This window comes from Lynx rufus, unplaced genomic scaffold, assembly GCF_022079265.1.
Source record: "Lynx rufus isolate CCGP_SWC_20201006 ecotype Redwood Valley unplaced genomic scaffold, mLynRuf1.p SCAF_8, whole genome shotgun sequence".
NCBI lineage: Eukaryota > Metazoa > Chordata > Mammalia > Carnivora > Felidae > Lynx > Lynx rufus.
The window spans coordinates 95,854,405-95,877,354 of record NW_025814896.1 but is presented as its reverse complement, the minus strand read 5'-3'; the positions used below and the strand labels follow the sequence as shown (position 1 = coordinate 95,877,354).

Genomic DNA, 22,950 nt, shown 5'->3' with positions numbered 1-22,950 from the left:
CTCTGAGCCATCAGCCCAGAACCCGACGCGGGGCTCGAACTCACGGACCGCGAGATCGTGACCTGAGCTGAAGTTGGACGCTTAACTGACTGAGCCACCCAGGCGCCCCTCAATCATCATTTTTAAATTTTTTTATTTTTATTTTATTTTTTACATTTATTTGTTTTTGATAGAGACAGAGCACAAGTCGGGGAGGGGCAGAGAGAGAAGGAGACAGAATCTGAAGCAGGTTCCAAGCTGTCAGCACAGAGCCCCACGCGGGGCTCGAACTCACAAACTGTGAGATCATGACCTGAGCTGAAGTCGGACACTTAACTGACTGAGCCACCCAGGCACCCCTTCAATCATCATTTTTAAATCATCATTTTAGGGGCGCCTGGGTGGCGCAGTCGGTTAAGCGTCCGACTTCAGCCAGGTCACGATCTCACGGTCCGTGGGTTCGAGCCCCGCGTCGGGCTCTGGGCTGATGGCCCAGGGCCTGGAGCCTGTTTCTGATTCTGTGTCTCCCTCTCTCTCTGCCCCTCCCCCATTCATGCTCTGTCTCGCTCTGTCCCAAAAATAAATAAAAAAAAAAAAATAAAATAAATCATCATTTTATATATAATATATAAGATATAAGATATATACTGTGTTAAGCAAGCATTCATTTTAACTGTACATTCAAAAGTTTTGAAAATCTTATATGCCTTTGTAACTACCATCATAATCAGGATACAGACTGTTTCCATCACCCAAAACGTTCCCTTGCACTCCACCTCCATGCTCCTCTCATTCTTGCTGCCAGACAATCACTAATTCAACTTCTGTCACTATATTTTCATTTGGTTTTTTTTTTTTTAAATAATCTTCTTTACATAGAATCATACAGTATGCATTCTGAGGTGGGCTTGTGTAGCTCAGCAGAATGCTGAGATTCATCTGTTTAGTTGTTTTTGTTTTTGTGGTTTTTTTGAGAGAGAGAGACAGAGAGAAAGTGAAGGGGAGGGGCAGAGGGAGAGGGAGAGGGAGAGGGAGAGGGAGAGGGGGAGGGGGAGAGAGAGAGAGAGAGAGAGAGAGAGAGAGAGAGAGAGAGAGAAAATCTTAAGTAGGCTCCATGCTCAGCATGGGAGTCGATCCCAAGACCCTGGGATCATGACCTGAGCCAAAACCAATAGTTGGACCCTCAACTGACTGAGCCATCCAGGCACACTGAATAGTATTCCATCAGATGCACATATCATGCATATTTGTTGACAGACATATAGGTTGTTTCCAGTTTGGAGCTATTATATATAAAGATGATATGAAAATTAATATATAAGTATTTGTATCAACATAGTTTTCATTTCACTTGAATAAAATACTGGAAGTATCACTGTTGGGTTGTATGGTAAGTATATGTTAACAAAGAAACTGCCAAACTGTTTTCTGAGGTGGCTGTACAATTTTACATTCTCTTCAGAAATGTATGAGCATTTATTCTGTTATTCCCTGTCTTTTCTAACACTTGGCATCATCAAGCTTTTTAATTTTAGCCATTTTAGTAGATCTCTAATTTTTTAAAGCATCCCTTACTTAGCAACTGTTTCCTTGTTGTGAATTCTAGAACCTAGAGGAGTTGTATACTTCCCTTAGGAGAGAATGTTAACTTGGTTGTAAGACTCTTTGGCTATTGAGCAGGATGCCAACATAAATAGGACTCAGGACACAAATGATGAAAGGTAGGGACAAAGTGAGATCCAAGTGGACAAGTCCACAGAGAACATGCATTTAGAGAAAAAAAAAATAAAAGAATGTGACTTAGAATTCAGTTTAAGGCTGAGAAGTTCACAGTTATGTTGAGGAAAAGAAAGCTCATGGTTTCCTGGGAGCCCACCTCTATTCCCTAGATTGGCATAGGCCTGAGAACTGAAGAGGTCCTCAGTAAATACTGGCTGATTTCCTTTTTAAGGATGGGGAGTACTTTGTGGCATTGATGTCATTTTATGTTATTTTTTAAAATTTATTTCTTTAAATTCAAGTTAGTTAACACACAGTGTAGTATTGATTTCAGGAGCAGAACCCAGTTTCATCACTTACATGTAATATCCAGTGCTCAATCCCAACAAGTGCCCTCCTTAATGTCCATCACCCATTTAGCCCATCCCCCCACCCACCTCACCTCCAGCAACTCTTTTTGTTCTTTGTATTTAAGAGTCTCTTATGGTTTGCCTCCCTCTCTGTTTTTGTCTTATTTTTGCTTCCCTTCCCCTATGTTCATCTGCTTTGTTTCCTAAATTCCACGAGTGAAATCATATATTTGTCTTTCTTTGACTGACTTATTTTGCTTAGCATAATACACTCTAGTTCTATCCACATTGCAAAAGTCAAGATTTAATTTTCATCACCAAGTTATATTCCATCATATATATGTACATCTTCTTTATTCATCAGTCAATGGACATTCAGGCTCTTTCCAAAATTTGGCTATTGTTGATAGTGCTATATAAACATTGGGGTGCACGTGCCCGTTTTTAAATTTTTTTTTCAACCTTTATTTATTTTTGGGACAGAGAGAGACAGAGCATGAACAGGCGAGGGGCAGAGAGAGAGGGAGACACAGAATCGGAAACAGGCTCCAGGCTCTGAGCCATCAGCCCAGAGCCCGACGCGGGGCTCGAACTCACGGACCGCGAGATCGTGACCTGGCTGAAGTCGGACGCTTAACCGACTGTGCCACCCAGGCGCCCCTACACGTGCCCCTTTTAATCAGCACTCCTGTACCCTTTGGATAAATACCTAGTAGTGCTAGGTATTGCTAGGTCATAGGGTAGTTCTATTTTTAATTTTGTGAGGAGACTCCACACTGTTTTGCAGAGTGGCTGAACCAGTTTGCATTCCCATCAACAGCGCAAAAGGGTCCCCCTTTCTCCGCATCCTCGCCAACATCTGTTGTTTCCTGAGTCGTTAATTTTAGCCATTCTGACAGGTGTGAGGTGGTATCTCATCACGGTTTTGATTTGTATTTAACTGATAATGAGTGATGTTGAGCATTTTTTCATATGTCTGTTAGCCATTTGGATTCTGGAGGTTCTTTGGAAAGTGTCTATTTGTGTCTTCTGCCCATTTCTTCACTGGATTATTTGATTTTTTTTTTTGAGTGTTGAGCTTGATAAGTTCTTTATAGATTTTGGATACTAACCCTTTATACAATATGCCATTTGCAAAAATGATGTCATTTTAAATGAAGGTTTTATAATTTCTTATCAGAAAGACAGACATAATAAGGAAACACATAAATTCTTGTATCTATTTCTTATTGTTACTAAGTAAGCCATAAGCTAATGGGAAGCAAAGTACTGAAACTACCTAGGGCCCTTTTCCTTATAGTGTCTCCAGCCATACAATGTACATCATTGGTGATGAGTAAACACTGTACAGTATGTTTAGAATGTTGTTTAGAATGTTTAGAATGTTGGCCTAACATACAGGTAGATCCAGCAGAAAATAGTTTGTACATATTATTTTTATAGTAGTCAATTTCTTGAGAGCTTGGTGTCATATACACTTTGCTAAGGAAGTTGTATGCAGTATGTCATTTAATCCTATACAAGCTTAGGAGGTAAACACTATTATCACCTTCATTTTTCCCTGGAGGAAAATGAGACAGAGAGAGTAAAGTAAATGGCCAAAAGTGAAAAGGGGAGTAAGTTGGGAAGTCCAGAACAGAGTTTAGATCCAAGTGACTCCAAAACTCTTGCTCTCAACTGTTATACTCTGAGCCGAGACAAAGTGCATGTCAGAAGTCACCCAGCTTTACCAATCTGCATGTTGTCGAGATATCTACCATTAGACATTACTCCTTTGGTAGAAACTGTAGGATGTTATTATCCATCAGTAACACGGAGCCATAGGTAACTCTCATCATTAACACTAGTTACTATCTTGGATGGTACAAAATGGGCATTTTAGGAGCAGAGATATATGGAAAATACAGGAAAAGCATGTGTATGTTTATGTACCTACCTCAGTAACCTCATAGGGCAGGCAAGGAGAAGAATGAAGGAGACAGAAGTGCAAAACCAAAAAGAGAGAGAGAGAGAAAAGGAAAGGTATATAGATGAGATGGTGGAAAAGAATCAAGGACACAGTGGTTTTGACGGACTCTCCTGGAAAATGACATTCTCTATACAATCTTATAGCAATAGCACAGATTTTTGCAAGGACTTCAGATCTAGGTTCATGTATGGTTCAGCCAGGATCTAGTAGATATCTGGTAAAATATGTGTGAGGCATGGTATCTAATGTGAACATTGGAGACACACACTTTACAAGATTATTTTGGGGATTCCACATGATGAGCATCTCATAAACCGCTTGCCACTGATTATTCAATAAACCTCATCTTGTTTCCTTTTCCTCCCGCCCCCGGACCTTTAGGATCAAGCAGCCTTTATTGCACAGGTGGTCACAGAGGCGGAAGAAGCCAAAGGCCATGTCCTGCACAGTGCAACTGCCTCAGAAGTGCAGGAGGCAGGTTGTTTGATCTCATTCTGCTCTTAGAACACATCGTGCTGTTCAAAGGCTCCTCCACCACACTCCACACATGCACACAGACACACAATGAGGAACGTGGGAGTCACATTGTCATTGTGCCACCTTCTCGAGCTCACCTACTCTTTGCAAGAGAATGTCAAGATTTTAAATAGCATTTTACTTACATCATTTGAAACGGGAAATGCCATTCATCATCAAGCTACTATCTGTTTAAGTACTTTGTGCATGGTGATTTGGTATGGTTGATACCTGTAATTAATGAGATGGGGTCTGTTATTTACCTCAAAACAAGTTTTCTTTAGGGGCCCCATATGATGGAGTGCTCTTTGCATAATATGCTTCCTTAATGAGCACAATTGTTTTTTGACCAAAATGTTATCTGCAAGCTTAGCCCATTAATCACATTGTTAAATACATACCAAATAAATAATTGTGTAAATAAATATTTTTTAATCTGGATGAAATCTCCTCTTCCTAACATTATTCTCAAAAATCATTTGATGATTCCCCAGCTCAACCACTGACTCAGTAGAGCTAAGAATCCAAACCAGGTTTGGGGGAAAAGAGCTCTGGGTTCCATCACTACAGATCTGTAGGGTGACGTTAGAAACATTAGGCTACCTGCAGAAAAACATTTGAACCGGGGTTGTGGTAAATCATAGGAAAAGCTCATGATGACAAGAAGCTATTAAATATAATGTTCTGGAAAAAATTTTAGTGACACTGAGAAATGCTTAATAGATTATTGTGAAAGCTATAAAACACCATATATGGCATGACTCCCATCCTGTAAGAGTGTATATGTGTGAGATGCCTATTATATAAACCAAAGATGCCCTCTGTGTATTGACTCCTAGGATGTATAATTTTTTACTATAGGCTGAGACACATTTTTACACATAAAATTATTTTAATAAGCAGATTTTTAGCCACTTAGAGATTGCCTACTTTGCATTCCCCTGAAGCTGCACTCAACATCTGTAGCATAGATAAAATAAGTCCAGGGCTATAAAGACCCCAAGCTACTGCTGCCCTTCAGAGCTTTCTCTAAGTGGTTTTTGTTTTTGTTTTTGTTTAGAGAGAGATAAAGCACAAGTGGGGGGGGAGGTGGAGGCAAAGGGAGAGAGACAGAGAATCCTAAGCAGGCTCTAAGATTAGTGCAGAGCCTGACAAGGCAGACACCGGGCTTGATTCCAAGACCCTGGGATCCTGAGCAGAAATCAAGGGCTGGATGGACCCTCAACCGACAGAGCCAACCAGGTGCCCCTCTTTTTAAGTGTTTTGTTTTTTTTTTAAGTAATCTCTACACCCAACATGAAGCTCAAACTCACAACCCCAAGATCAAGAATCACATGGTCTTCCAAAGGAGTGCAGCCACTCTGGAAAACAGTGTGGAGGTTCCTCAAAAATTAAAAATAGATGTACCCTATGACCCAGCAATAGCAGTGCTAGGAATTTACCCAAGGGATACAGGAGTACTGAGGCATAGGGGCACTTGTACTCCAATGTTTATAGCAGCACTTTCAACAACAGCCAAATTATGGAAAGAGCCTAAATGTCCATCAACTGATGAATGGATAAAGAAATTGTGGTTTATATACACAATGGAATACTATTGGCAATGAGAAGAATGGCATAGAATAATACGGCGATGAGAAAGAATGAAATATGGCCTTTTGTAGCAATGTGGATGGAACTGGAGAGTGTTATGCTAAGTGAAATAAGTCAGGCAGAGAAAGACAGATGCCATGTTTTCACTCTTATGTGGATCCTGAGAAACTTAACAGAAGACCATGGGGGAGGGGAAGGAAAAAAAAAAGAGAGGGAGGGAGCCAAACCATAAGAGACTCTTAAAAACTGAGAATAAATTGAGGGTTGATGGGAGGTGGGAGGGATGGGAGGGTGGGTGATGGGCACTGAGGAGGGCACCAGTTGGGATGAGCACTGGGTGTTGTATGGAAACCATTTTGACAGTAAATTTCATATAAAAACAAAACGAAAACCAAAAAACAAACAAACACAAAACACAAAGGGGCCAGCAAACCACCCCATGCCCTTCACAGCTTTCTGACCCAGAGACTTCCCCCATGCTGTTGAGCCACATCACTTAGATCCCTCTTTTCCTCAAAGGTCTCATGCCCTCCTCCTCTTCATACTTGCTGCCTCCAGGCATTAGCCTCTGAACAAATGCCTGCCCTGAGGGACATGCCCAGGCAAGCCTGTCCTTGGAGAGCCCAACCAGGCCAGTGTGTGCTGCTGCCACCTTGTGGTCATGTCTTTTTTCCTTCGCTTAGCCCCCAGATCCCTTGGATCTCTGAAAATGTCACCTTAGGTCTCTCATCTCCAGGAGGTCTAGAGAATACTGGCTGCAATATCATATCACCAACCCACATTTCTACAAATATTTTCAGTGCTTACGATGTGATTTTTACCTTTGTAGGAAGCTTCTGGCTTCTACTCATGATTGCTTCACTTCAATTGATTCAAATATGAAAATCAGTCTTCTTGCCTTCATTTCTACATAAAAATATACTCATACAACACATTTGTGCAACAGATGTAACTGGAGGTTTGATGCTGAGTTGGAGGATATTTTACAATAAGATCCAAGTGAACATCGAGCTCTGCTGTTCTTGGAAGTATTTTCTAGAAGCCCTCCCACCACAAGCTCCTCTCTGGCCCCTTACCCTTCCTATTTCCTCACAGATTCTCTCTCTTCACTATCTCTTCTCCCCCCCTACTCCCCGTATCAGCCCCCAATAACATGGTGGTCACAGGCAATTTTAGCAGGAAGGGGTGGGGCCAGCATTGTGCCAGAGTTTTAGATTGATAGAAAAGAGATGAGTGGGTTCCCAATAGCATCTATCATCTTGGGGATACTTTTTATTTATTTACAATAAGCATTCTGGGTTTTGAGAGATGTGTCATAGAAGAAGAGACACAAAATCTTAGAGCCAAATATGCTACCCAAAAGAGAAGACAAATAAACAATACAGAGCAGCAGGATACCCAAGAAGGCACTTTTCAAAGCTTACACACTGCAGAAATTCTGGGGAAAAGTGAGCTTGAGTGCCCAGGAACCTGGTACCTGGCAGAGGGGAAGCAGAGCTTGAAACTCTGTTAGGGGGATGCTGTGGGGGAGGGGCCATGGGAAGAGAAGGGAAAGGTAGAATGACATTTTAGAGGAGGAATGTGATCTGTGCAGTCACCAATGTGAGAAGTCTGGGGAATTCTGACTAGTCCAATTTGCCTGGAAAAACGGTGGGAGGAATGAAAAGTAGGCTCTTATAAGAGAGCCAGATGGAGCTAGATTAGGGAGAGATTAAGATACCAGGCTAAGGTTCTGCACTATACTTTAAGTCAGAGTTTCTCTAATTGAGAATATGTGAAGCCCTCTGTGTCTCTCTATAGACTTCAGTTTAAGAAGCATTGCATGACTTGGAAAAGGATCAAAATCTGCCAATACATTAGATTCCCTTGCCAGGGCATTTGGAACTCTTCCTTTTCTCCTAAGTCTTAGTCTGTCTCTCTCTTTCTCTTTCTCTCTCTCTCTCATACACACACACACACACACACACACACACACACACACACACACACACGCATATAAAACTTTGCTTTGCAGGAGCCTCACTTCACTATTTTCATTTGGAAGTTTTGCCTAAATCCAAGAATCCCTTTGTCCTATTTCTAAATCACAGCTCACATGTACTACCACCTTTGAGACTAAGTGTTCAATCATTCAACAACCAGCCCCACGACCCCTGCCACTGTTCCCATCTACTACCAAGTAGTATGTATAAGCCTGAGCAGCATTTGAGAAAAGAATCTTCCCTTCCCTCCATCCCAGTCTCTCATCTCCCAGACTAAGTGCAAGCTGGGACCCTGCTCAGAGTTATTGAATGGAAGGGCCAGTAATGACTTATCAGTCTGGGTGAGAGAAGTCTATTACCTGCCAACCATACATCAAGTGGTTTTCATCTCAGGTTCACACACCATGGCAGGAAGCCCACAGAGGGAGCAGAGCAGTAAATTCTCTCCAGGGTTAATAAAACTTTGTAGTGGGCAACAACGACAGACAAGGTCTTGATTGCAACATGTGAGGTGGCAATTTCTGAATGAGTAACCAAATCTATATTTCAAAGTAAAAACTTAGAGATGCTTTCAAAGGAAGGCATAAAACAGAGCAGGATTCTACAATTGAAAGCACAAAATTGGGGGGTGGTACTTTTCACCAGAATATTATTTACCATCTCACTGTCCCCGTTTGTTAAAATTCTTCCATCTAATGTGTTTGGTCCTATAGTTTTTCAAAGAAGGTGGGGTCCATTTTTCCTTTCTGTGACTCACCACCAGCTGGATCACAGTAGCAATGAGGAAAATACAAAAGTGCTATACAGAAAGGTTCAAGGTTGGGGATGAAATGATGTGAAGTTCCTTGTAGTAGGCTGAATAATGGCCTCCAAAGCTATCAGATCCTAATCCCTCGAACCTGAAAACATTACGTTATTTGGAAAAAGAGTCTTTGCAGATATGATTAAGTTAAGGATTTTGACATAGGGGGCTTATCCTGTATTATCTGGTTGGGCCCTAAAAGCAATCACATGTATCCTTATAAGGAAGGCAGAGGAAGGAAGAGGCAACAAAGACAGACAGAAAGGAGAGGGCAATGTGACCATGGGGACAGAGATTGGAGTGATCTGGACAAAGAATGCCAGCAGCCACCAGAGGTGAAGAGATGAGGAACAGACTGTCGCCTGGAACATTTACAAAGAGTATCAGCAGGCTGATATCTAGATTTTGGCACACTGAAACTGATTTTGGATTTCTAGACTCTCAAACTATTAAGGAATAAATTTTTGTTACTTTAAGGAATCAAGTGTGTGGTAATTCGTTACAGAAGCACAGGAAACTAATACATTCCCCAGACACAATCCCCTCATATAGGATACTCTTGGAAAATACCCAGGAAGTATTTCTGCCTGGGCATCACACCATTGGTTGTAGAGTAGACTTAAATACAAAACTGCCTTATTTGGAGGACTGGAGTGCCCATCTCAATTTTACTGGAAAGTCAGAGCAAATTAGAATAGGCTTACTCATAGCTCCAAAGGGTTAAACAAGCCTGTGGCTAAATCATCCATCACTCCACGAATTCTGGCTCATTCTACCTGCCACTAGCTAAGGGCATAGGGACTACGTCTCATAGAAGAACATGAGAGATGTTGATGGTGATGCTTTGATAACAACTGCCAGATTTCTGAACCTAGGAGAGGGTTCTGACTGGCCATTCACCATTTCCTGTGGTCTCCTTTCCCCAACTCCCACTCCCCAACTCCAAAGTTTAAAAAAAAAAGTTTAAAATGAATAGTCAAAAAACTCAGTATCAAATAAAAATGAATTGTAATTTGGCAATAGCCTCCAATCATATACTTGTGCTTTCAGCATCAAAGACAACGTGGGCTATTTTAATAAACAGTAAGATGAAAAGCAGCGAGCCAACAAAGCGTGACAGGATTAGAAAAAAATCACAGCAATGTGCAAGGAGTTGCAATTATATTTCCAGTTAAAGAGAGACGGAGGAAGTTCAACTCCATTTTCAGCAATTTGCATGTTTCCCACAAAGAGCTTTGCTCTAGTTAATGGCCAAGATGATAAAGAGGAAAAGCACGACCTCCCAGTTACCTAGTGCCATTCCCTGCGGGGTCTCTAGGTACTTCAAAGCACTTAGCACACTCAATTCTGTGGCTTCTCTTCCAGAAAATGGCCTCCAGGACTGTGCCTGCAAGCAGCATTGTGAGGCTCTCTTTGGTAATCCTCAGCTTCTGCCTTCTGAATCTTTCTCCCTTCTCTTTCTCTGTCTTTCCATCAAGCCATTGCTTCTATGCCTGCCCTCCCTCCCCACACCAAAACAGCTGTATTAGCTGTCCATTGTTGCATAACAAATCACCCTGGAACCTACAGGCTTGGGGCAACAACAAACATTTACTATCTCTCACAGTTTCTGTGGGTCAGAAACTGGAGAGCAGCCAAGCTGAGTCCTTGCGGCTTGTGGTCCCTCAGGAGGCTGTAGTCATCTCAAGGCTTGAGTGTAGCTGGAGTGTCCACTTGCAAGTAGGCTCACTCACAGGGTGGGCAGGTTTGTACTTGCTCTCAATAAGAGGCCTCGGGTTCTTGACACATGGAAGTCTCCATATGTTTGCTTCAGTAGCTTCATGACCAGGCAGCTGGCTTTCCCAAGAATGAATGATCCAAGAGAATAAGGTGGAAGCTGCAATGGCTTTTAAGTCTTAACTTCAGAAATCATGTTTCATTTCCATTCTATCCTTTTGGTTACACAGATCAGCTCCATTCATGCAAGAGGAATTTTACACAAGAGTCTGGCTATCATAAGGCAAGGATTATTGGAGGCCATCCTGCAGACTAGCTACAATAGCTCTTCCCTTAAATCATAGTGGGGATACTAGTCACTATGCCTCTGTGGAGAATAGGAACAAGTTTAGGCATAGTCATTCTTTCTTATCCTCAAGAAACACATGGCTTTAGCCAATCTTTAAGTTATATGGAGGATTTGGAAGTTATTTGGGGGAGGGAGTTTTATGAATTTAGATCCTATAGGCAACTGCCCATTCCTCAGGTGGACAAACAGAGCTATGACAGGTCGGCAACATTTATTTTTTTCTGGAATGATAACGAAGATGAGGATGACAGCTAATGCTTTGTGAGCTCTATGGCATACATTATTTTATTTAAATCTTACCCTATCAGGGCATCTGAGTGGCTCAGCTGGTTGAGTGTTCAACTTCGGCTCAGATCATGATCTCACAGTTCATGAGTTCTAGCCCCACAACAGACTCTGCTAACAGGTCAGAGCCTGGAGCCTATTTCAGATTCTGTGTCTCCCTCTCTCTCTGCCCCTCAGCTACTTTCTCTCTCTCTCAAAAATAAACAAACATTAAAAAAAATTAAATCTTACCCTATCATGCCCTATTAAATATGGACAGGTGAATTCATTCATTTGCTGAAGGTAAACAATTCAAGAATGGCAGACCTAATATTGGGATCTAAATGGGCAGGTATTATGATCTTTACCACTATATTATCTACTCTCCAAAGAAAAGCCATGAAGCAAAAGATTGCCATCTGCCTCCCCTTAACTAATTTTCCCCAGATTTCTAAAGCTATGGTACTTTCCCCCGCCCCCCCCCCAACCCCCAAGCCATTCATGGCAAATAACATTAACAAGAACTACAAATTTCCATGGGTCTATCCAAGACTATGACAGTCTGATCACATAGGGTATCAGTCCACTGATTTCTTACACAAAAATGTCAGGAGAGGGGTGCCTGGGTAGCTCAGTCAGTTAAGAGTCAGACTCTTAATGTCAGCTCACATCTTGATCCCAGGGTCGTTAGTTTAAGTTCCATGTTGGGCTCACTGCTGGGCATTAAGCCGATCTTAAAAAAAAAACAATCTGGGATGCAAGTCAGTAGGAGAGCTTTCATTTGGAATGCAGACTTGCATTTGTATTAATTTATATTTTAAAATATAAGTCCTTTATACACCTTTCTTCTTCAACAATCTTAACGTGCTAGGTTATTGAAATAGTAAGCATGGTGGACTATTGTAAGCAAAAGTGGCCCTGATTATTCTTCTATCCCTTGCAATGAGACTTTGCCCAGCTTCCCGTTAGGAGATAGAGTTTACTTCTCTTCCCCTCAAATCTCAATGTTGTCATGTGACTTCCTTTGGCCAATGGTTCATTAGAAAATATGACATAACCAGAGACTCTTGAAAAATGCTTGCACTTTGGGGATTGTCCTCTCTGGCTGCTGGGAATCTTGAGATCACCCTATGAAGAAACTGATGCTAGGCTGCATGGAGGAAAAATGAGGTGACCTTGGCTGATAGCCTGCCAAACACTAGTCATGTGCAGAGGCCAACTTTGACTTTTCAGCTCCAGCTGAGCCACCAGCTGACAGGAGCTTTTTGAGTGAGTCCAGGCAACACGAGTGAAAAAAAATCATCCAGTTGAGCCCAAAGCAAACTGTCAATCAGCAATAAAAAATGAGCCAAGGCATGAGTGTTGTTTGAGCAAAAATGCTAATACAGTAATAAGGCTAAGAGATGGTTCTGTATTGTTTCTCATTGATTAGACCACCTCTAACAGAATCATCTTGGCCTTGTTAAAAAAGCAACTTCTTAGGACCACCTCAGAGAAACTAAATCAGAAATTGAGACCATGGTCAGGAATCTATCATTTTATTTTTTCATCTTAAAACTGAAAGTTTGTACCCTTTTACAAATCTTTCTCTGTTTCCCCTACCTGTGAGCCCCTGTGAGTGCCACTCTACTATTTCTATGATTTCCATTTTTTTTTTGATTCCTCACATAAATGATGCCATGCAACATTTGTCTTTCTTTATCTGGCTTATTTCACTTAGCATAATGCCCTCCAGGTTCATCCACGTTGCCACCAATGGCAGGATTTCCTTATTTTCAAAATCTGAGTAATAATTCAGTGTGTGTATGTGTATATATCACATTTTATCTATTCTTCTATAGATTAATACTTAGGTTGTTTCTATAACTGGGCTATCATGAGTAATGTGACAATGAACATGGGAATACAGATAGGTCTTTAAGATAATGATTTTGTTTCAGAAATCCATCATTTTAAACAATCATCCCCAGATGACTGTTATGCACATGAGCATTGATAACCCAGTCATCATGTTTTACTAGAGAGGTCAGTGCACATGCCAGCTTAGAATGGAGAAGGTTCTGCTTGCTAGATTAGGGCACTGGACATTAAGACAATTATGGTTTTATTGGGTTTCTTCCTCTCCCACCTCCTCCCTTCCTTTCTCTCCTGATCCCTCCCTAGTTCCACACATTTCACTATTGCTTTATGTTTCCAATAATTGTAACAACTCTCTTTCTTTGTAGTTCATATACTGGTTTGGTTGCCCTCAGCAATGGTCATATAGTCTAAACTACACGATGATTCCTCGAGAGCCCTCAGAAGAGATCCATACCAAATAACTAGGAATGAATAGAGTGTGAATTGCATATTTTGTAAATGATGAAATGTTAAATAGTCTATTATCCCGGGATGGTAACAGCAGGTGTTACAAATACAAATTCAGTGTTGAAGCTCAAGAGAAACAAGAATAAAACAGACAGGAGTGAATGTTCAGGTTTATCAATGCTGTAAAATACATATTGTCATGATACATATCTAATAGTTGGTATCTTTCTCTAAGGAATTTCAGAAAATTTCCAGAGATGTAAGCATTCTGGCTTCCTATTCCTCCCATGACTCCAAACCAAAACCTGTTCATCAAGTACAGTCCTAACTGTAGACATCCACATAACGGGTGCACAGAGGCACATTCCACCAAAGTTCTTTACCTGTCTGCCAAAGATTCCGAAATATTATTAGAGCCTTTTTTGGCAATAACTTGGCAAACTTATTTTGGCAATATTCCACAAAGAACATTAGCTTTATTTTTTAAAGATCAATAACTTGTTTTTGATCACACACTATATGTCAAGATCACTGAATAGGAGAGATAAGTAAACAAACCCTACTCTCAAAGCATTCACAATCTTATTAGGAAACAACAATGAATTGAAGGTTGCAAACCAATAGGAAAAATGTTTGAACTGAGGGCATATGAAGTTGCCTAAAGAACAGAAGAGGGAAAGGAGGAGAAAGAAGGCTGAGGAGGGGGAGGAGGGGGAAGAGGAGGAGGAGAAGGGGAAAGAGTGTCACCCCACAACTCTGCTTTGGGAGGATGGAGGTTTCACAAGTATCAGTCATAATGCCTGGACTTTGTCTCAGGGAAAGATGTGTAGGCATCTGCCAAAAAGAGAAAGAAAGGCACGCAAAGCATGAGAGAATGTGGCTCACTTGAGGAAGTACAAATATTTGAGTATGTCTTGGGCTCACAGTGCACAAGAGGAGGAGAAGCTGAGAAAAGCAGAATACTATGAGACCAGTCCAAGAAGATTCTTCTGTGTACCACTAACAAATCTGATCCATATTCTCTAGTAATAGGGGGCCAGGGGAAAATGGAGTGAGGTCTTTGAATTAAGGTATCAATTACCCAATTATTGCAAGGTCACAATAGAAACACCTAGTACCTTTGGAGGGACACCAGCTAATTGCTACTCGAAGAGAAAAGCCAAACTCAGGGTAAAAAGGCAATACTCACTGAACTGTGCACTTTAAAGTAAAGTGGTGTGGGGCTCCTGGGTGGCTCAATCGGTTGAGTGTCCGACTCCGACTCAGCTCATGATCTCACGGCCTGTGGGTTCGAGCCCCGTGTCGGGCTCTGTGCTGACAGCTCAGAGCCTGGAGCCTGCTTCCGACCCAGTGTCTCCCTCTCTCTCTGCCTCTCCCCCATTCTCACTTTGTCTTACTCTGTCTCTCAAAAATAAATAAATGTAAAAAAAATTTTTTTTAAATAAAGTGAATTTAATGTAAGCAAATTTTACATAAATTGAGAAAAATTTAAGTATTTTTTACTAAGTATTAAAGGGCAGAAAATATGGCCAGAAAGGCTCAAATTCAATTTTCCAAAATTCATCATGAATTCAAAAATATTCCACAAAGAACATTAGCCTTATTTTTTAAAGAATGATTTTAGAAAATGAGCATTGTAAGGTTGAAAATAACACGCATCATTTTCTTTTTGAAACCAAGGTGATGTTTATCTTGAAATGCTCAAAGCCACAGCGGCAAAGTCAGCTTTTTCCAAAGTTTCTTGGTAAACCACAGAACAGAGAAGCACAAACAGGCTGAGGGGTTCCCATTTCAGAGTCTCCTATTCTGACACAATCTGAAAACATTAATTAGGCTCTCAACGTTTTGCTCTACATCTTTTCCCTCACTTTCAGTAGTCTGTCCCTATGCCAGTCAAATTCTTGACTCTTCAAGTCTCCACTTCAAATGCTTCTTCATTCACTCATTTACTCGTTCAGTAAAATATACTGTTTACAGTGTAGAGGTCATGTCCGAGACATGGGGACATGATCTTCTGCCCTCATGCAACTCTCAGCGTAATACGAGAGATAAATTAAAATATTTGCAACACCCTATGGTTAAGGGTAATGATAGATATGCACATATAGGGACAGAGATACACAAAAAAGAAAAGGGTCAGTGCCACGGACTGGGCAGGGGCAGGGATGAGAGAAGGAAGCACACAGAGAGACCATGGATGCTGAAGTTTTTCATTTGTCCTCAGAAGGTGGGTTAAGAAGACTTTTGTTTTTGTGTTTTGTGTTCCAGGGAGTTGTTTGATAACATTACTTCATTTTACTATTAAATGAACTCATTAGGTTTCCTAATAATTACTTGCTCATTGTAGAATATTTAAAATGAACAGAAAATGGAAACAAAATTCCAGAGGTAGACACTATTTTAGCTCTGCTTTAGGAGGAATTCTTTCTAAAAGATATATATATTTTTTCCTTTCTGCTCTGGTTTTCTCTTTGGGTCATGTACATTCTTACATAATCAGGAATGGAATGCATGCCCAGTTTTGCCTCTTGTTTTTGTATTTCCTTCATTAACTTGAACAGTTTCCTATGTCATTAAATATTCTCTAATACGTAACTTAAATTTTTTAATGATTACATATTATTTCATCCTAGGTTTGCCATGTCTTAGGCTTACCTGGGAAGCAGACTCTGAGACAGAGGTTTACAGGCTGGAGTTCTGCTGGGGAGGACACTTCACAGGTTGTCTGTGAGGGAGTAAGGGATGAAGGACTGGGCAGAGGGAAAGCTTGGAATGTGATGCAGCTGCCGTGGAGGCCCCGGCCCATCCTATAGGGAGTTCAGCTAGGATGGCCCTTCACAGTAGCCCCAGATAGGGGCACAGGGGTCATGCCGCTGTACCTTTGTGTGATATGATCATTGGATGCGGGCCGATGTAAACTTGGGCAAGGCCGATTCTTTCAACCCAAGGCTATCACAGCAGAGGGACTCAGATGTGAATATTCAATAGCCAACACTCCTGACAGCTGAGGAGATATGTGCCTTGACCCTGAAGGGGAGAAGCAGCAGCAGCATACCATAGCATCTACCGCATGTTAAAATTCATTTATCCAGTATCTTATTTTTGGACGTTTAGGGTATGTTTTGAGAATGTATAGGAATAGAAGAGGGGAGAGCATTCCAGGTTATTGGGACGGGAGAACAAAAGCCTGGAAGCATGAAAAAGAAAGTGAGTAAGCAACACATGACTCCTTATAGCCATGATGGAGGGTTATAGGCGGACAGTGGTAAGAAGAGATGGGCGGGAGAGGTAGGCAGCTGGGGGCTGAGCCATGGGGTTTAGAGTTTATCTTCTAAGAAATGGAAAACATTGAGTGCTTTGCCCAGAAGCAGCTGCTTCTGCTCAGGATACAGCGTTCTCTTTCAGTCCTGAGCTGAGAGGCCTAGAGGTAGCAAAGTTGCCATCAGACCCTCTGACACATCAGCCATAATTTGCAGGGACCCCTCCAGTTGTGTCTGCCTTTATCCAACTATGGTGAGAGCCCAGCCCAAGGAGCCTTCAGGTCTTGATCCACGTCTCTTCCCAGTGTCCAACAAGGTGGCACCTGAAGAGGTATAACTGAGTTCAGTGAGGTTATGGAGGGGGCCTGTGCAGGGGAGTCATAGGCAAGAGGCCAGCAGGGCAGGGCAGAAGCAAGTATACAATGTGTTTCAACTGGAGGGACAGAGGCAGTGCCCTTTCCCAGCATGGCTCTTCCTTGCTCACTCCACCCCTCCCCCAACCATGTGGACTGGCCAAGACTGAGAAATCCTGGTGTAGAGAGACAAAACATCACTTTTTGGTTGAGTACCCTAATAGTTTAATTTCCTCCCCTGATTGATCAATTGATTGGCCGATTGACATTTAGAAGAGATGAGCTGAGAATAGGTAGTAGAGATGAATCACGGTGGGAAATTTTTTCCTAAATGCCAAGCGGTGTCAGCAAGGCAGCAACACATAGTTCTGGTCACTATGAATGAATAAAGATCTTGGCTCTAGGCAAGAAATCCCCATTGTTTAAGTTTGTCAGACCTTATTAAGCCAATGGCTCTGTGCTGATTGCAAACAGGGCAGGGTGGGGGAGAGAGCAAATGTGTTGCCATGGTGACAAGGGGAGAAGTAATTTGCGTGGGCACAGCGATTGTCTTGATTCTAGGAAGTCGAGAGATAGGCTCACAGGCTGATGGGTAGATATGGCTCTGAATCTCTCGGAATCATTAGGAATCAGTGATATGGACCCACTATCCTCACAGCATGCTGGTATCCAAGCGACTAAAATATGCCTTGACACGCTGAGAGAATCCAGGAGACTCCCTGACACTTGAAAAGAAGCAAAGTACTAATGGCTTAGTCAGGGGAGCTCAGATGCTATTGACTCAAATTTGGAGATTCAAAACCTTGCAAAAGCAAGGTTTCGATGTTCATTTATTCAATGCAAAATACCTACCGGGCAACAGGTGCCATACACTGTTCTAAGTCCAGGATGTCATAAGCCCCTCTTTTTATCGATCATACCCGGTGAGGCAAGTTGGCTCACAGACTCTGCCCTGCATGAGGAACTTGCTGCAATACGTGACAGGGGAGCCCAGCAAGGCAACCTGACTACATACCACAAAATACAGTGTGTGCTGAAGAGTGATGAGCCTCGCTTGGGTGGCAATGAGCTTGGTTAACAGGACTGCATTCCTAATGTAAGAGTCTGGCTTATAATTTTGCACAAATGCAGGGTCATGATGCTTCTCAGCAGATTCTTTACAAACACCATTGCAATACTTTAGAGCTTTGGAGGCATTTTAAAGAAAAAGAGCAAAAGGCACAAGCTGAAAGAAGAGGTCAGTTGCATGAACTATGACAATTACAGTGCTGTTTAGCTGTTAACAAAAGATTCTTTTGAGGTATTATGTAAAGTGGGAAGGTAAATGCCTGAAACACATCTCCCAGTAGACATACCTACCAGTCTTCCTTTACACAGGAAAATGGCTTGAAGTAACATAAGGAGGAACCCCAGAACTGGGCTTGGTGTAGTGCAGTGGGACCTGGGGGGAGGGCACTGTATCACTGTGGGTGTGGTTTCGTTTCTGAACTGAAGGGCTTAGTAGGGGGATCTCCACTTCGAGTTGTTATAATCTAAGGTTCTATGGCATCAACATCTTCTACCCTAAAAGCTCCCAAGGACCTAATTTCCCTACAAAGCAACTGGATGGTCAGTAGCATGTAGTTAAAAGGTAAGTTCGCTTCTATGCCTGGAAGTAACACACCTCGCTGAGCTGGCAGTCATATAGATTCTCTTGGAACAAAAATAATTTTTAAGGTTTCTTTTTTCCCCCTCACAGTTTGAAGCTGACTGCCAAAGAATAATTGGAAATATCAAACCAATATAGCAGAATTGTCTGCCTGGGACAGTACAAAATCCTGAATCAGAAATGAGGAGTCCTGCCCTGTCACCAGCTACCAGGCCACCTTGAGCCAGCTACCAAAATTTTCTCGTCTCAATTTTCTTTTCTGCAAATTGGGAGTCATGAATACTGTCTAGGATTTTAAAACTCTGAACATAAAAACTATTCTGGTATTGCAGTATTTTATAAGAAGTTTCCTTAAATTTTCTTCCTTCAAAATAACTTACTTTACAAAATGACAAGGAGACCCAGCGTTCTGTTATAGCTCTCAAGAGAATCCACAGAGCAGATGTTAAATACAACAAGGTTACCCTGGCAGATGCCAGGAAGGAGGAAGGAAATTAAGCCACTGCTTCTAGAGACCACTAACTACACATAGTTAACCATTACTCTTTTTTATAAATGGATGAATAAGTGTCTGTCTGGGAATGACTGGATTGTTATTTTTCCCCCCGGATAGTTTTTTTTTTTTTCTTCCATTTTTAGTATGAACAGTGGTGGTGTTTTCTTTTGTTTCCTTTCAGTCAAGAGTGGGGGCTGCCTAGGGGCACCTGGGTGGCTCAGTCTGTTAAGCATCATACTCTTGATTTCAGCTCAGGTCTTGATCTCAGGGTTCATGAGATTAAGCCCCACATAGGGCTCTGCACACACAGCATAGAGCCTGCTTAGGATTCTTTCTCTCCATCTCTCTCTGCCTCTTCCCTGCTCACTTGTGTGTGTACACTCTCTCTCTCTCTCAAAATAAATAAACAACTTAAAAAAAGAATGGGGCGGGGAGGCACCTGGATGTCTCAGTCAGTTAAGCCTCAGACTCTTGATTTCAGCTTAGGTCATGATCCCAGGGTCACGTGATCAAGCCCCATGTCAGACCCCATGGAACCTGTTTGACATTCTCTCCCTCCCTCCCTCTGCTCTTCCCCTGCTTGTGTGGTTGATCTGTCTCTTTAAAAAAAAAAAAAGGGGGGGGTGGGGGTGGCGCCTGAGTAGCTCAGTCAGTTAAGCATCCGACCTCAGCCCATGTCATGATCCTGCGCTTTGTGGGTCCAAGCCCCAAAACGGGCTCTGTGCTGACAGCTCAGAACCTGGAGCCTGCTTTAGATTCTGTGTCTCTCTCTTGCTCTGCCCCTCCCCCACTTGTGCTCTGTCTGTCTCCCCAAAATAAATAAACATTAAAAAAAATGTTTTTAAAGGAATGGTATCAGCTCTTGTAACAATGTGATTCTCAGATCACATTTGTTTCTTTGGGGAACGTGCAACATAAAATGATCTCAGCCTCTCCAAACACACAAAACAATCCACAGTTTTCTGTTGATTTGAGAGTTGAAGTCTAGTTCCTGGTGTTTGACTGCTCATGGGGAGATGTTGATGGACACTGAAATAACGAAGACACAAAGGAAGGGCAAGGCCCAGCACACAGGCTACCATCACTTGCCCCTTCAATTCAGTGTCCCCGAATTCAGACTTCAGCGGGTAGCCTGCGAATTTTTGCTAAAACTTAAAAGGAGGGATGGACTCCCAGGACACAGATACCAAGTGGGAGTGTTCCATTACCGTCACTACAGCCTGCATCATGCACAGATCCAAGGCTACCCTCGGGCATCGACTCCCCAGAAGGTGAAAGACCTTCTCCCTTCATTAGTAGTTAGGCCCTAAATATGTGTTATTGCAATTTAAAGAACCAAAAAGTACACATTACATCTTTTCTTTCTCTCTCTTTTTTTTTTTTTTTCACATTACATCTTAATAGTATGTTTCCAAAAGTTAATTCAGGGAAAGTCACATGATCTGTTCCCTCAAGAATGAGATGATGATTGCACCCTCTGTCCCCAGCTGGCAATCAATCAATCAGGGGCATTTTCAATATTAAAAATAGTGTAATTATTGGGAGAAAAAATCAAATCTTAAGTCTCCAGAGTTATGGTTCAGTTCTCTTAAACTGAAACTATTAGTAGGCTTTTTATCCTATAGATTTACTTTGTAATGTAAAAGTTTAAAAAGTTTAAGTATATAAGCTTTATATAAATGCAACTTTTGTGGGCCCTTTCTTGCATTTATTTTTTTGTGAAAAATGTGAATCTGTTTTCCACAATGAGTGAGCTCCACCTCTTCCTAGAGCGGGATTTTTTCAATTCATATTTTCATATAACAATTCACTGCAGGGAACCAGTTTCTGTTCTCACTTGCTGGAAGAAGACCATGACCCTGGAAAGGGTTGTGGTGATGGTACCGTGAGTCTTTCCACAAGCGTCAAGACTGAGCTTGCTTCTTAGGTTAGTGCAGATATTATAAGCAGTGGTGAAATTTTAGTGTCACTCTTGCTCATAAGCTTAGGAAATTGCACTTCATGTGTTAGAAAGAGTCATGATGAGACATTTGCCTTTTCACATGGGAAGGGACCACATTGTCTCTTGATTCTCCAACAGGACATTGCATAGGATTTAAACACATGGTTCATTTGCCAGTGGGTAATAAAGCAAAGCCAAAGGTGTAGGAATAAGGCATGATGGAAACGTACAAAGGAGCAAGAGCAGTACATATAGTTCATAGCGATTTCATCAATGTATGAATAATCAGGAGTTGAATATAAGAAAGGTTTTACTGAGGCTCTATGATTGGCTTCCCTTTTCCTTATGGTATTTACCTAATGTCCACTATGTGTGGTTCTCTGGGAAATTTTAAAACCATAGAGACACTGCAGAGATTGTCAGGGGCACCCTAATATCTGTTTTCTCCTTGTGGATCCTTTGCTGAGAATAAGGTCACCCAGAGTAAATATTCTCTTCTAGCCTTCCTCACAGCTAGATATCACCATGTGATCAGTTCTGGCCAATGGGATGTAGGCAGAAATGATGCAAACAACTTCATCTAGGCTTCCTTGGAAGGAAAAGGCATGCCTTCCTCTTGTTTTTCCTCTTCCCTGGCCAGTGGAATGTGCATTCAGAGGCTGAACGTCCCAGTTCCTCAAGCAGAAGCCTCATGTGGAGGATCCCAGGTCCCTGATGGTTGTGCAATGCCCACACCAACTATGAACCACCCACGTAGACTTTAGGACAGTCAAAAATACACTGCTCTTTTGTTTAAGATCACTACTCTTCCTTCTGGAGAACTTGGAAAAATACCTGCAATTCTCTGGCTTAAATGTTTGAGATCAGAAGCCAGAAACATGTGCACTCAGTTTGCACCAGTTTGGGGTGCCCTCTGCTCCCTTGAAAGTCATCAGCTGTGTTGGACTTCATGTGGAACTGTTCACATGGTCTCAAACCTCTGTAAAGGCTGTTCTGCATCAAAGTCACAAGTCAATGCTGATGCCAGGCAGGAGACACTGGGGAGAGTGGAGGATTGGCCCTCTAAGTCGCCAGCGTGCGGCAAATCGAAGAGTTAAAGCTGCTCTTCAGGCCCTGTCGCTGGTAGCCACACCACAGCTCAGACCCCATGATGACAAGTCTTCCAGTTTTCAAGAGTCACTGGAAATCTGGATTTTCATGGGAAATTGCTCGCTTTTTAAGTTTTAGCAACTAAAAGTTAACAAATAATTTCGAAATGGTGTGGGCCCCATAAAACATAGTTTTAGGGAAGATTTGGCCCACTAGGCCAGCACTTCATAACTAGGGATAAGCAGGAGACAGAAAGGGAGGTTGTTGGTTGAAAGCCTGCAATTTATATGCACCAGTTAAGTGAAAGGCTCCCTGGAGGCTTAGACCCAACCACTTAGGGCAGAGCCTGGGAGGCTGGGCCCTCCTCACAGACCAAGCCGCAATTTGGTTGCGTAAAACGAGCAAAAGCACACGATGGAAAAGAGTGAATGGGCACTTTTAATTTTCTTTCTATCTCTGGTTTTCAGTCACACACGGGGATATAAGGCTTCTGAAGAACAGTGTTAGCCAGTGTGTGGTCCACTTAACTAAATATATCTCTGCGGTGCTACTTTTCAAAATGAGTATTTGTAAACAACAATTTCTGTGCGCTGATATCCATTATAATTTAAGACAT

The 22,950-nt window shown here is 42.0% G+C and overlaps 1 protein-coding gene across 7 annotated transcripts in view; it reads right to left on the bottom strand.

Annotated features, from left to right (window-relative positions):
• The window catches only part of CTNNA2 (catenin alpha 2), a 966,176-nt gene that overhangs the window by 552,335 nt on the left and 390,891 nt on the right, over window positions 1-22,950 (bottom strand). The window contains exon 7 of one of the 7 annotated variants that reach the window (XM_047068620.1): window positions 18,020-18,031. The exons of the other annotated variants lie outside the window; for them this stretch is intronic. Coding sequence (XP_046924576.1) covers window positions 18,020-18,031 — 12 coding nt within the window. The remainder of the gene's footprint in view (window positions 1-18,019; window positions 18,032-22,950) is intronic. 7 annotated transcript variants of the gene reach the window in all.